The 12,681-nt window shown below is 35.6% G+C and overlaps 1 protein-coding gene across 1 annotated transcript; it reads right to left on the reverse strand.

Moving 5' to 3' along the window:
- Nucleotides 1–3,889: 3,889 nt before the first annotated feature.
- Nucleotides 3,890–5,031, reverse strand: LOC145639899 (uncharacterized). Its single transcript, XM_081691223.1, has 2 exons — nucleotides 4,574–5,031; nucleotides 3,890–4,484 (listed from the first exon to the last, which is right to left on the reverse strand). The coding sequence occupies exons 1-2, from the start codon at nucleotides 5,029–5,031 to the stop codon at nucleotides 3,890–3,892; spliced, it is 1,053 nt and encodes a 350-aa protein (XP_081547349.1).
- Between the last annotated feature and the right edge of the window lie 7,650 nt (nucleotides 5,032–12,681).

Here is a 12,681-nt window from a genome sequence, read left to right on the forward strand (position 1 = left end):
ACTCAGCAAATAGAGGTCATCCTACTTTATAAACATCAAAGGCAACTCAACATTCAATCTTGGTAACAAAACAATAAAAATATAGTCTCATTTAATCAAAGTTTTAACAAAATATACCATAATCTGAGTCCCTTTAACGGCCGCGCAAGGCTTAGCCGCTTAGGCCCACTCTCCATAACACCATCTTCATAAGACACCCTACAAATTATAGTAGTAATAATACATGTTGCCTATAAATTAACAATGTGTTATGTTAGTTTGCAAAAAGTGATACATATTGTCGAATATTGTGATACTATATGTCAAAGGATGATTGAAAAATGTTATCTAATAATCAATAAGGTGTTACACTAGTTTGCAAAAGTGATACGCCCGCAATGTCTAATAGAGTGTTACTATATGATTGAAAAATGATACTAAAGATAGGTAAGTGTTACATAAGAAATAAAAAAGTAACACTTTAAAAGTGATACTAATAATCTAAAATGTGTTACATAAGACGGTTTATAGTAACACTTTTTAAAGTGTTACCATACATTACCCAAAGTGGTACATAATACCTTAGGTAACATGGGCGGATGTATCACCCACTAAAGTGTTACCTATTGTCTATGATAACACTTTTACCACCTTATGTAACACTTTTTGGGTGTTACTTAAAGTTAATTATTTACTAGTGATTCGATTCCAACCCCTAGAATCACACTTCTCAATTGTCAATAAATATGGCAGCAATCAATTCACATCAATGCCCAAAATCAAAGATTAATCCATCAGATCAATCAATTACGAATCAATCAATTAGATGAAATTGCAGAGGGGAGCTTTCGAAAATTTTACCGAAAGAAAATAAAGGATTGCTGAAAGAAAATGGGTTACCTTCCATAAGCGCTTGTTTTTAAAGGTCATTAGCTCGACTTCCTATATAGTTCAAGTGGAATGAATGAATGAGGGATGGAAAGGGTGTACACCAACTTTCCCTCAATAGGTTCGCCTTTAGGACAGGATTGTCAGAGACCTTCAGCATTGGGTCATAGACAAGTCCATGAGTTGGAGCTGCTGAGTTTGAGTTACCTGGCAGCCAAGCATCGAGTCATACTCTAATAAGATATCCATTACCAACCCTCCACTTCAAGCCATCACACAAAAGAGATTTAGAACCCCATAGGCAGCGCCATGAATAACTCGGGTCATACCCACGTTGGGCATCAAGAATAGAGTCATTCTTAAAATATCGGGCTTTAAGAATTGAGAATAAGAGGGAATCATGCCTATTGTGCAACCTCCATATCTGTTTTGCCAAGAGCTCTTGGTTAAACACTTTTAAGTCACGAAATCCCACAACACCCATATTTTTCGGTCGACAAAGAGCATCCCAACTATGCTGATGTACACATTCTATACCATATTTTACCCTCATTTTATAGCTATGTTCGTATGATTTCTAAGCTCTACGGAGCTATTTCTCGCTAATATCCTCCTCTCTAGTGTGGCTTGGTCTATTTGATTGATTTTGTAGGCATATGAAGATTTCCGGATGATTTGGACTTGTTTTAGATAGCCACGAAAGCTTATTAAGATGGAGGAGAATTTTACCCGTGTCCGCCCTGGAGGGCAACATTGCCCTGGCAGCCAGGGCGAAGAAGGAAAAGAAGAGAAGTCATGAGAAAGAATGGAAGAGTTCAACTTCCATCCGCCCGGACCGAGCGACATTGCCCTGGCAGACCGGGCGGACAAAAGCACTGCATATGAAAGATTTCTTGAAGGCGTAAGGTCGTTTTTGCTTCTCGCGCCCGACTGGGCAGCCTTGCCCGGTCAGATCGGGCGGAGTGTCGATGATCGCATTTTCCTATTTTTTCGGGTTTTCTTAATTAAAGGATATAAATACCCTTTGTAAAGCCCGACTAAAACATACTTAGTTATTATATTCTAGCTTTTAAATCTTCATTAGAACCCTAATATTCTCTCTAGATCTAGATTACATTTCACTTCCAAGTTTTAATCTTTATTCATCAACAATTGGTACTTTTCTTCATTCAAGCAATTGGTATTCATCTTTATTTCTTCTTTTACTTTTAATTACTTATTAATCATGTTTTCTTCATTGATTATTGTTTTTGTTTTCGTTAATATGTGTGAGTAGTTTCTTTATTCCAAGATCTAGCGGATCCCGAATATGATTAATGCATGATTTAATTCTTTAAATTCTCTAATAATAATTGTAATTGATATGCTTAATTGATTATGCTTATGCCAATACTAGATTAGGGATAATTGGTATTGTTATTAATCCTTTGTTTTAATCGCAACGGGAGTTGGGTTTTAACGGATTTGAATAAATCAATTAAGGGTTTGAAGTTCATCACGGGAGTAGTTGAATGGATGATTAGGAAGTTAGAGTAATGTGCTTAAGGTCTTTAACTTACATGATTCCACGGAAGTAGGCTTGATTGTGATTAGAGAAGCCATTGATAACTCGGGAGAGACCATTGGTATTATTCATGGATTACTTTTCCTCATTAATCAATTGAATTATGTGTTAGGGGTAGAATGACTATTGCATTAATCGTATTCGTGGTGATGCTTGATCTTGGATGTTTTTAGCATTGATTTGTCATATTTTTTTGATTTAATCGTTTTAATTAGTTATTTAGTTATTGATTCTCACCTATTTGAATTGGTTACTTGCTTAGTAATTGCTTGAGTCTATTTAAATTAGTTGAACCATAGTCTCTTGGGATCCGACCCTTGCTTGCCCGTCTACATAGTAGTGGTCTAGTTAGGTTTATTTTTGTTAGGTACGCGACACGCCTATCAAACAATGCATTTTTCTTAGTGGTATCATTCGAACCCCACCAAAATCTAGCCAACATAGAGTGAATTTCATCGATGAGTCCCTCGGAAATTTTGAAAATACTCATCATGTATGTTGGGTTTGCTTGTGCAACCGCCTTGATGAGCACCTCTCTACCGGGTCTTGATAGTAGCTTGCCTTCCCATCCTTGGATTCTCGTCCAAATTCTCTCTTTAAGGCATGCAAAGATGACCTTTTTTTTATTTTCCCACGATTGTCAAAAGGCGTAGGTACTTCTCATGTTTTTCAACCTCTTTAACTCCAAGAACATCAACAATTTCTTTCCTTCTTTCCAGGTTCACACATTTGCTAAAAACAACATCGTTTTGTTTAGATTAACACTTTGACCTGAAGCTCTCTCATACTTGCTGATAATATCAGCTATCACCGAGCTTTCATTAACTGTTGCCCTAGCAAAGAGGATACTGTCGTCGACAAAAAATAAGTGTGAGACTCTAGGCGCCGCATTACAAATTTTTTCCCCATGAATTTTGTTTTCTCTAGCAGCTTTCGAAAGAAGTGTTAAAAAAGCATCAGCCACAATCAAGAACAAGTAAGAAGATATTGGATCACCCTGTCTTAGACCATGAGTAGGAGTTACCGACCCTGAAATCGCCCCATTTATCTTGAAGGAGAAAGAAACACTAGATAGGCAATTCATAACTCTGCGAACCCAATTGTCACTAAACCCCATTTTGAACATAACCCTTTCCAAGAACACCCATTCCACCCTATCGTAGGCTTTATTCATATCAAGTTTCATCGCAACTGAGCCTGTCCTACCTTCCCCGTTTCTTTTCATGGCATGAGAAATCTCAAAAGCAACTAAAACATTGTCAGTGATCATTCTCTTTGGGATAAAAGCACTCTGGTTCTTTGAAATAATTTAATCTAGAAAAGGTTTTAACTTGTTTGACATCACCTTTGAGATTATTTTATACAGAACATTATAGCAGCTAATGGGTCTAAATTCCGTCATATGTATTGGGTGCTCACATTTCGGAATTAATACAATACAGGTTTTGTTAATTTCAGTCAAATCAAAGTTACATGCCACCAATTTTTAACCAAATTAATCACATCGGGACCAACAATATGCCAGAATTTCTGAAAAAATAGGGCGTGCATACCGTCGGGGCCAGGGGCCTTATTAAGGTGCATCTGAAAAAGGGCGTCTTTAATCTCCTTATCTGTCGAAACCTCGTCCAAGATCACGCTCATGCCCTCGGACATCACCGTTTCCAGACCCTCCATGGAAGCCTCGAAGTCACATGGTTGGGCACTATTAAATAGATTACCAAAGTAGTCAGCAACAATTTTTTCTAGCTCCACTTTCCTGCTTCTCCAAACTCCTTCATTATCAATGAGACCCAATATGTGGTTATAGTGTTTCCGAATGCTTACTTTTTGGTGAAAAAATAATGTGTTCCTATCAGCATCTCTCATCTCATTCGCTCTAGCTCTAGCATGCCAGTAGGATTCTTTAAGACGGTGAAGATCATCTAACTCAGAAGCAAGCAACTTACACTGTTCGAGCATGGCAGCATCGGGACATTTACTTTGGGCCTCCTTCAGGTTTTTTTCGGTCTGTTTGATCTGCTTCTTAATATTTCCGTACATGGCAACAGCCCTGTCAGCCCATGAAGATAAGGCATCAGCACATCTCGTAATTTTGGTAGCTACAAGGTCACCTTGACTTCCTTCCCAAGAGCTATTCACCACACCACTACATTCATCACTCGAAAGCCAAAGGGCTTCGAACTTGAATTGTTTTTATTTCTATGATCCTCCCTTTGATCACTAGAAGTAAGGAGAATTGGAGCATGGTCCGACTGATAAATTGGAAAATGTCGAACATCAAAGTACGGGAAAAGTCGGCACCAATTTGTATCACCCAAAAAGCGATTCAGGCGTTCTCTAATGAAAGTAGTAGGATCATTGCCCCATTTCCAAGTGAAAATGCTACCTCTAAACCCTAAGTCCCTCAATTCACACTCGTCAATTGCCCCACGAAAACCATCTATTGCTCTTTCGCTTCTAGTGGTTCCCCCTTCCTTTTCCTCCAAACAGACTATTTCGTTAAAATCCTTAAACATCACACAAGGAACATTACTAGAAGACTTGATATGACATGAGATCCCACGTTCGATGTTTATTCTCATTCTCCGGCCACCCATAAATACCTACGGCACGCCAAGATGGAACATCATTGTGATCACACACATCTACAATAATCGATGGTCCGAGAAAGAAATCATTTTTGCATTGATATCTTTCCACCAGAACCCAATTCCACCCGAATTTCCATTACTACTTATGCAAACACCATTTGAAAAACCACACGAATTCTGAACTTTTTCAAGTCTTCCACTATCGATCATTGTCTCCATTAAAAAGACAATATTCGGCCTCTCTCTCCAGCACCAATCCCGGAGAGCCTTACCCGTCCATGGGTTGGTGATCCCATAGACGTTCCAACTTAAAATTTTCATTGTTGTTCGAGGGTGTGGATCAAACCATCACCCTCTACATGTAAATGAGTCAAAGAGATACCAACACCATCAGTCACCTTCTGCTTTTTCTTTCCTCCATCACGTGAATTCACACAGTCTTCAAAACTCACATACCCCCTTTTAGCTCCTGCCTTAATACCCACAGAACCATCCCCAACGCTTTCCCCCTCCTCCATCAGTTCCCCTCTATTTATTTTCTTCCATTTTCCCACACTACTCTTTTTATTGTACACCCCCGATTCTTTAGCAGAGAATTTGAAAGTAACACCAGAATTTACACCCTCCACACCAAGCTGGGAAACTGAGACAGATTTCTCAGTTATCATAACCTCACAGACCCCTTTGGTACTCTCCTGCCCCCCTTCAATTGCCCTCACCCCCAGACTATCACCTTCTAACACCCCTAATTCATTCCCCTATTTTCTTTTCGAGACAACACTCACATTTTTATTTCCACTCATCCCCTTTGCCTCCAACATAACACCTTGCAGAGACTTCCAAGACTTGCTGCAAAACCTTTGGAGCGGCTTTTACACCTTCCCTGGTGTTCTTTGTGATGAATAAGCGCATAGCACACTTCAAAGGGCTCTGCTGCTACTATTTAAGGGTCTTTGTGGACTGTTTGCCATGGTGATGACACCCTCATAGTATCATTGAATAAGCGTTTCGGTGAATGCTCCCCCTAATTTTGTTCACAATCTTTCTCCCCATGGCCAACCATCTCGCACACATAGCAAAATAGGGATAACTTTTCGTAAGCAATTCTGAACTTCTCTTTGAAACCCCCTCTCATTGCCAACTGTATTGAGGATTTTATCGGTTTCCTAAGATCAACCATAACACGAATTTGCAGCGACTTGTTCACACATACATCATGCTTCTTATCAAGACTAATAAAAGTTCCAATTTTGTCACCAATTTTCCTTGCATTCTCTTCATTTCCTCTGCCTTTGAAAGGGTGATCATATACTCTAACCCAGAAAGGGGTCAGTACAACGGAGTATCATACAGTTTCGAATCATCTTCAATGTCTTTCAACACCATAGTGTGACGATCGAAATGCCACGGTTGCGACTTCGTGACGTTCTCTTTATCTTTCCAGTGATGAAATTTAAAGTAGAAAACATTTTTTTCAATGCAAGAGGCTTCCAAACCATGTTTAGGGTTCCAAAGCCTTTTCATCATGGACATTATGGTATTCACATTCACCTTTCTTTCAGTCCAAACTTTACCAACGATAGCAAGGGATACTTTCGCATCCTCTTCCTCCTCCACATCCACCACCCAATCAATCTATAAGCCTTCTCTAACCACATCCTCTGTGCTTCCAGTTTCAAAACCTCTATTCGTAAGACTTGATTCAAGAGCCAACTGCTGAGAAGATTCCATAAGGACTAAGGGCAATCTCGGAGGAACCGAGATCAAACCTTCGAGATCAGAAGGAAAATCGACTAGTATAACCTAGAAAAATCGCCCTCCCAAGGAAAACCTAGAGGGAAGTTCGTCACACATGTACACTTACCGACGAGAAATTAATATGAATGTGTTTAACTGAAAGTAAATTTTTTTAATTAAGAAATCAAAGTGGTGTAACTAAAATAGTTTTGGGAAAAAAAAAAGGTTTGTTTGGCATCACTATAGTTTTTTTGTTTTTTGAAATCATATGATATATATCATGTAATGAATCAAAAATTAGTCAAACTTATTAAAATCACGATAATTTTGAAAGCTGACAACTAAAAAATGAAAACACCTTTTTCTTGTTTGTTGTTTCTTGTTTTTGGTTTAAAAAAAAAAACTAGAAACTGAAAACAAAAAACAATGTCAAACAAACCCTAACTTTCAAGTACTTAGTAGTGCATTGTTTTCCAATGTTCGCCGACCATCAAAGCAATTAGTGGATGGTGGAACAAGATGTATAAGCATCCTGTGTACATCCTTTTTATTTAACATTATATTTAAATTAATAAAGCAAATATGTTCAAATCTAATGTACATTTTTAATGGATATACAGTACATGATATAATATCTTATGATATTAGAAAAAAAAATAAATAAATAAAGCATAGGATGAAAATAATTAACTTAGATTTATTTTTGAAATAATTTAAGTTTTATATCCTTTTATATAATATCTTTATATCTTGTATCCACATTTCAGGTAAACCTCGTTTTTTTGTTTGTCTCCTTATTTTATTCGTTTTATATTGTTGTTCATAATTTTTTTAATAAAGAGGAATGTCTATATGTTCAAAAAATTCAATAGATTGATTGGGATACCATCGAATAAAACATTAAGATTTGTCGTAAAACATTGAGTTTTATGAATAAAACGTTAATTAAGTTCAATAGATTTGGGATACCATCGAATTGTATATACTTTTTACAATTACTACTCATTTTATAACAAGACAATATACACATTTAATAAAACAATCAAGATTCGTAGTAAAACATTGAGTTTAGAGATTCGTATACTATTGTATTGTATATACTTCTACAATTACTACTAATTTAATTTGATAATAAAACAGTATACTCATTTCATAAAACAATGAGAATTTGTCATAAAACATTAAGTTTGATATTTAAATCTTTTTTAAATAATATCTTAACGTACAACTTAAATTTATATCTTAATTTTTATATCATGTGTATATATGATTATCTTGGATTTTTATTATATCTTGATTTGGATAAGGTAAACAACATACAAGTACAAAATTTGGATGAAGTAAAGTTGTAACGAAAAAGATAAAGAAAAAAAAAAAGGAAAAAGCAAGATTTTTTTTTTTTTAAAAAAAAAAAGAGAGAGAAAACGCCACAGCAAAAAACGGATGTACAGATTGTTATGTAATAATACTATTTTTGCCATCAAACCCTAAAAATGTTACTCTTTCTCCTATCCCTAATTAAACCTCAAACCATCACCACCGGGCTTCATCCACCGCCGGCGAATTGTACAACCACCTTGAACATCTGCTTTTTCCTCTTTCTCGCACACACTCCCACCCTTGGTGCTTCCTCTTTCTCGCCTTCTCCTCTCCCTTTTGCACTTTCCTAGCTACCGGCGAGCCCAAGTCATCCCTGCTTCCTCTCTTCTTCTTTTTTAATAGTCGATGGTGGATGGTGGAGTAGACTTTTTCATGTCTATTCTAGAAAGAAATCAGTTTACTCCACAAGTGGGTTGTGACCAACTACGATTGCCCACAAGCGAGTTGTGGAGTAGACTTTTTGATGTATAAAGTCATTCTCTTGATATTCTTTTTCTTTCCTCTTAAATTCCATTGTAACCCCCCATTAAAGTGAATAATTATTTTGATTTAATCACTCCTTTGGTGTCTAGATTCATTCAATTCTTTGAATCTCCTTGCGAATTATATATATATATTGCTTGGACACATTTTCTCTAGAGAACATATGTACTACAATATACTTATCCACAAAGTGGTAAACACATTTCTTCTTCTTTTGGGCATAAGTTTATGTGGCTCCACCTCTCACCCAAAAAAGTCTTTGAGAGAGTGATGTGTAACCTTAGGGAACGTATTGGCGATACAATGTGTACCCTGGTTGCGTCGGAATTCGTTTTCAAAGTCAGTGATGACGAAGTCACGCCACACCATCTTCCTTTTGAGTAAACAAACACATAACATTATTCTTATATTTTTGTAGCTTTTGAAACACTTATTTTACAACAATTTTGAAAACGAATTCCTAATTTTCAATGGCTACTGATTGAAAGATTGTATGGTGTGAAGAAAAAATAATTTTTGAAAGCAAATTCTGTTCACGTTTTTCTAGGAGCAGTCCCAAAGATGGTCCTCGATCAAAGGTCCAGAGGCGGACCTTCATGGGGGGCCATCATGGGCCTGGCCCCTGGTACCAGCCCAAAAAAAAATTTAGCTCAATAGGATGAGTATTGGTGTATTAAATAGTTCAAGAAATACATGTAGAGGCCCAAATTTGTTGTAATTGCTTTGACCGTGTAACTGACTTCCTATCTACCTCCCTTCTAGATTACCCCTAGTGGCCTATTTTCTTTTTCTTTTCCCTAATTTTTTAATAAACCCTAGGTACTACACGGTTAAAGCAAGTTACTAATACTTATTATCATCAATTTTCTTAGGAAGACTAGCACTATTACAATATGAGTATTACTTTTGCACCAAATCAAGAATTCATAGGTAAATTTAAATCCTTTACTGTGCTTATTATTATTATTATTATTATTATTATTATTATTATTATTATTATTATTATTATTATTATTATTATTATTATTATTATTATTATTATTATTATTATTATTATTATTATTTATTAATGTTTTCAATTTCTAATTTTATAAATTTTGATTTTTTTAGTTTTATGTATTTTAATGAAATATTAACATGATATTCGTATTTGTTTATGAGTTTATATGATTTGTGACAAATAAATTTAATACAAAATAACAAATAAATTTAATATAAAATAAATTTCAGATTAACTATGAACAAACAAAAATTAATTACCTCTTTTTTTAAGAGGAAAGCGCCGCAGAATGATACAACCCCAACCAATGAAGATTATTGTTTTTATTACTCAAGTTCTATACTTTAATTTGTATTTATGTGTATGGTGTAACACATTCAGTTTTGATCGGCCCCCTAAAGAAAATTTTTCAAGATCCGCCACTGAAAAGGTCATTTGTTGTTGGATTTGGTTGAAATTTTGGGAGCTTGTTCGAGACTTACGAGGCTTCATTTTCAACGGTTGGATTGTTGATATCTGCTCACGTTTTGGATTTATAACAATATCTTTGAGCTGCTATTTTGGAGAGGATATTTGAGCGTACTACGGAGAATGCTCATCTTTGTCACTTGATTTAATTCAAGGGAGGTCCTTTCTAAACTGATTTTAATTTTGGTTAGGCTTAGAATGTGATTTTAATTCTAATAGTCATGTTTTTTTTTTTTTTTTTTTGACCTATATGAATGAGTTGTGATTTTTGGCATTATAATGTTGGATGATTATTTTATCCACAATGTATTATTTGTTACATGATTATTAGTTTATAGGCTTAAGCATAATCCATGTTATACATATGTGATATTACATGGTATGATGATTTCTATGTCTTTGTTCTATGCTTTTGTTTTGAACTTAGTACTTAAAAATATGTTAATTGGTTTTATTTACCAATTTTAATTTTTTTGAACATATGTATTGTTTTGTTCGTTAAGAAAGTACTCCCTTCGTTTTTAAATAGTTGCTCCATTTCTTCTTTTTTTTTTTTTTGCACTATTCATTTGTTCTACTTTGAATAATGTTTGTAATTTATACATAAGAAAAAATATAGTCATGTGGGTACTTGTTGGAATCATATCAATGAATAGATTATTAATTTTCAATTGTTAGAATTTATACTTATTGGTAATTAAAGATATTAGTGATCAAAGACTAGCATCGACGACATGCGTGTTCAAGAGAAATGGAGCAAGTATTTAAAAATGGAGGGAGTATATATATTAGGATATTGCTATAGATTAATTTCTATTAGCTATATGTTGAGTACCTAATGTTTACATGTCTATGTTGTTGTAGATAATTCATGGTTTATTTTTTAAGACTTGTTAAGTTGTACTTCCTCCGTTTTTTAATACTTGCAACACTTTCCTAAAATAGAAATATCATAATACTTACAACACACTATACATGAAAAGTTATTTTTGGGAAAAGATGTACTATTTCCCTTATTTAAAGCACATGGTCCACTAAATTACACTCCTAACGACCACTTACCTCATTTTAAAGTGTATTATATCATGTGAACCCCACATTTCTTAAATGCCGTGAAAAAATGTGTGTGACAATAATTAAAAACGGAGGAAGTAGGTTTTATAATCTTTACCATGAATCTTTGTAGGGAATATTTTCAAGCATTAACCCCTAGCTTGAACCCCACTGTAATCATACACTAAAGTACGGTGGCGTCCAAAAGGGAAGAAGATAGAGCAATAGAGTCGCCAACAAGTTTTAGGAACTTGTAAACCGTTCACAGGGTGAAGGTTACACCCCTTAACGATCCAAGAGATTGTCAACTCCATAAGGTCTTGAACCAAATAAGGGTTCGGGGATGAAGGTACAAATCCAACCTAAAAGAGATTGAACCTGCCCTAATAATAGGCCTCTACTTTATTCTGATCGTATTCATGTGCGCTTTCTGACTAACATACAATCAATAGGTTTAATCCTAAACCTGTTTATCTATGTTGGTTGAATATTAATGCACAAATAAATCTATTATTGACGATCACTTGAATTATAATCAAATTAATCCTAAACAAGATTATTAAATATCTTATTAAGCGTGATTACAAATACCAAATTCCCTTTAAGCATGCATAAAAGGTGTGATCAAGCAATAACAATAAATATCAAGCAACATAATAATAATAACAATGAAATTATAATCATAACAATCATAATAATAACAATCATATTAATAATAATAATAATCATGTTAAAGCATAGCAAGATCCTAGGCATGATACTAACAAGATTAATAACAAACCCTAGCATGTCACTAAACAATAAAAATCAAAGCTTTAACCCTAACATGATACTAACAATCATAAACATTAGGAAGAACATAGGAAGCATCATACTTTTAACGGCTATTCACCAAATGCCACTGAGCAATTTAAAAATTCACCAAATGCCATCGGACTTTTCAGAATTCACCAAATGCCACCCAGTTTTTAAAAAATTCACCCAGTGCCATTAATGACCAACGGCCGTTAACTCCGTTAGTAATTAGGGGTTAATCATGACACGTGTCATGACATAATTGGACCATTTATCTTAATTCATAAAAATTAAAAAAAAAAAAAAAAAAAATTACAAATAATAATAATAATAATAATAATAAAAAAACCTCAAAATTTTCCCAGCCACCCCAACCACCGCCAAACCCTAACCCCTCCCCTCATCTCGCCGGAAAACGGCCGGTCACCACCAAAACCACCAACAATCGGCCGGCCGACCATGTAGTCCCCCACCTGACCCACCGTCGACCCCCAAAACCTCCCTCACAAACTGCCCCGACCTCATAAAACCGCAAACACGAGCGAGCATCACCCACCCCAAAAACCACCCACACAACCGCCCCGACCCTAATAACCCCCAGTAAAAAGCCCCTCCTCCCTTCTCCCACCGTCAAAACAACCGATTTTGAGGGTGGGGAAAGGGAGGAGGGGCTTTTTACGGGTGGTTTTTGGGGTCGGGGCGGATGTGTAGGTGGTTTTTGGGGTCGGGACGTGTAGCGT

Source organism: Chenopodium album, chromosome 7 (genome assembly GCF_948465745.1).
Source record: "Chenopodium album chromosome 7, dcCheAlbu1.1, whole genome shotgun sequence".
NCBI classification, from domain to species: domain Eukaryota; kingdom Viridiplantae; phylum Streptophyta; class Magnoliopsida; order Caryophyllales; family Amaranthaceae; genus Chenopodium; species Chenopodium album.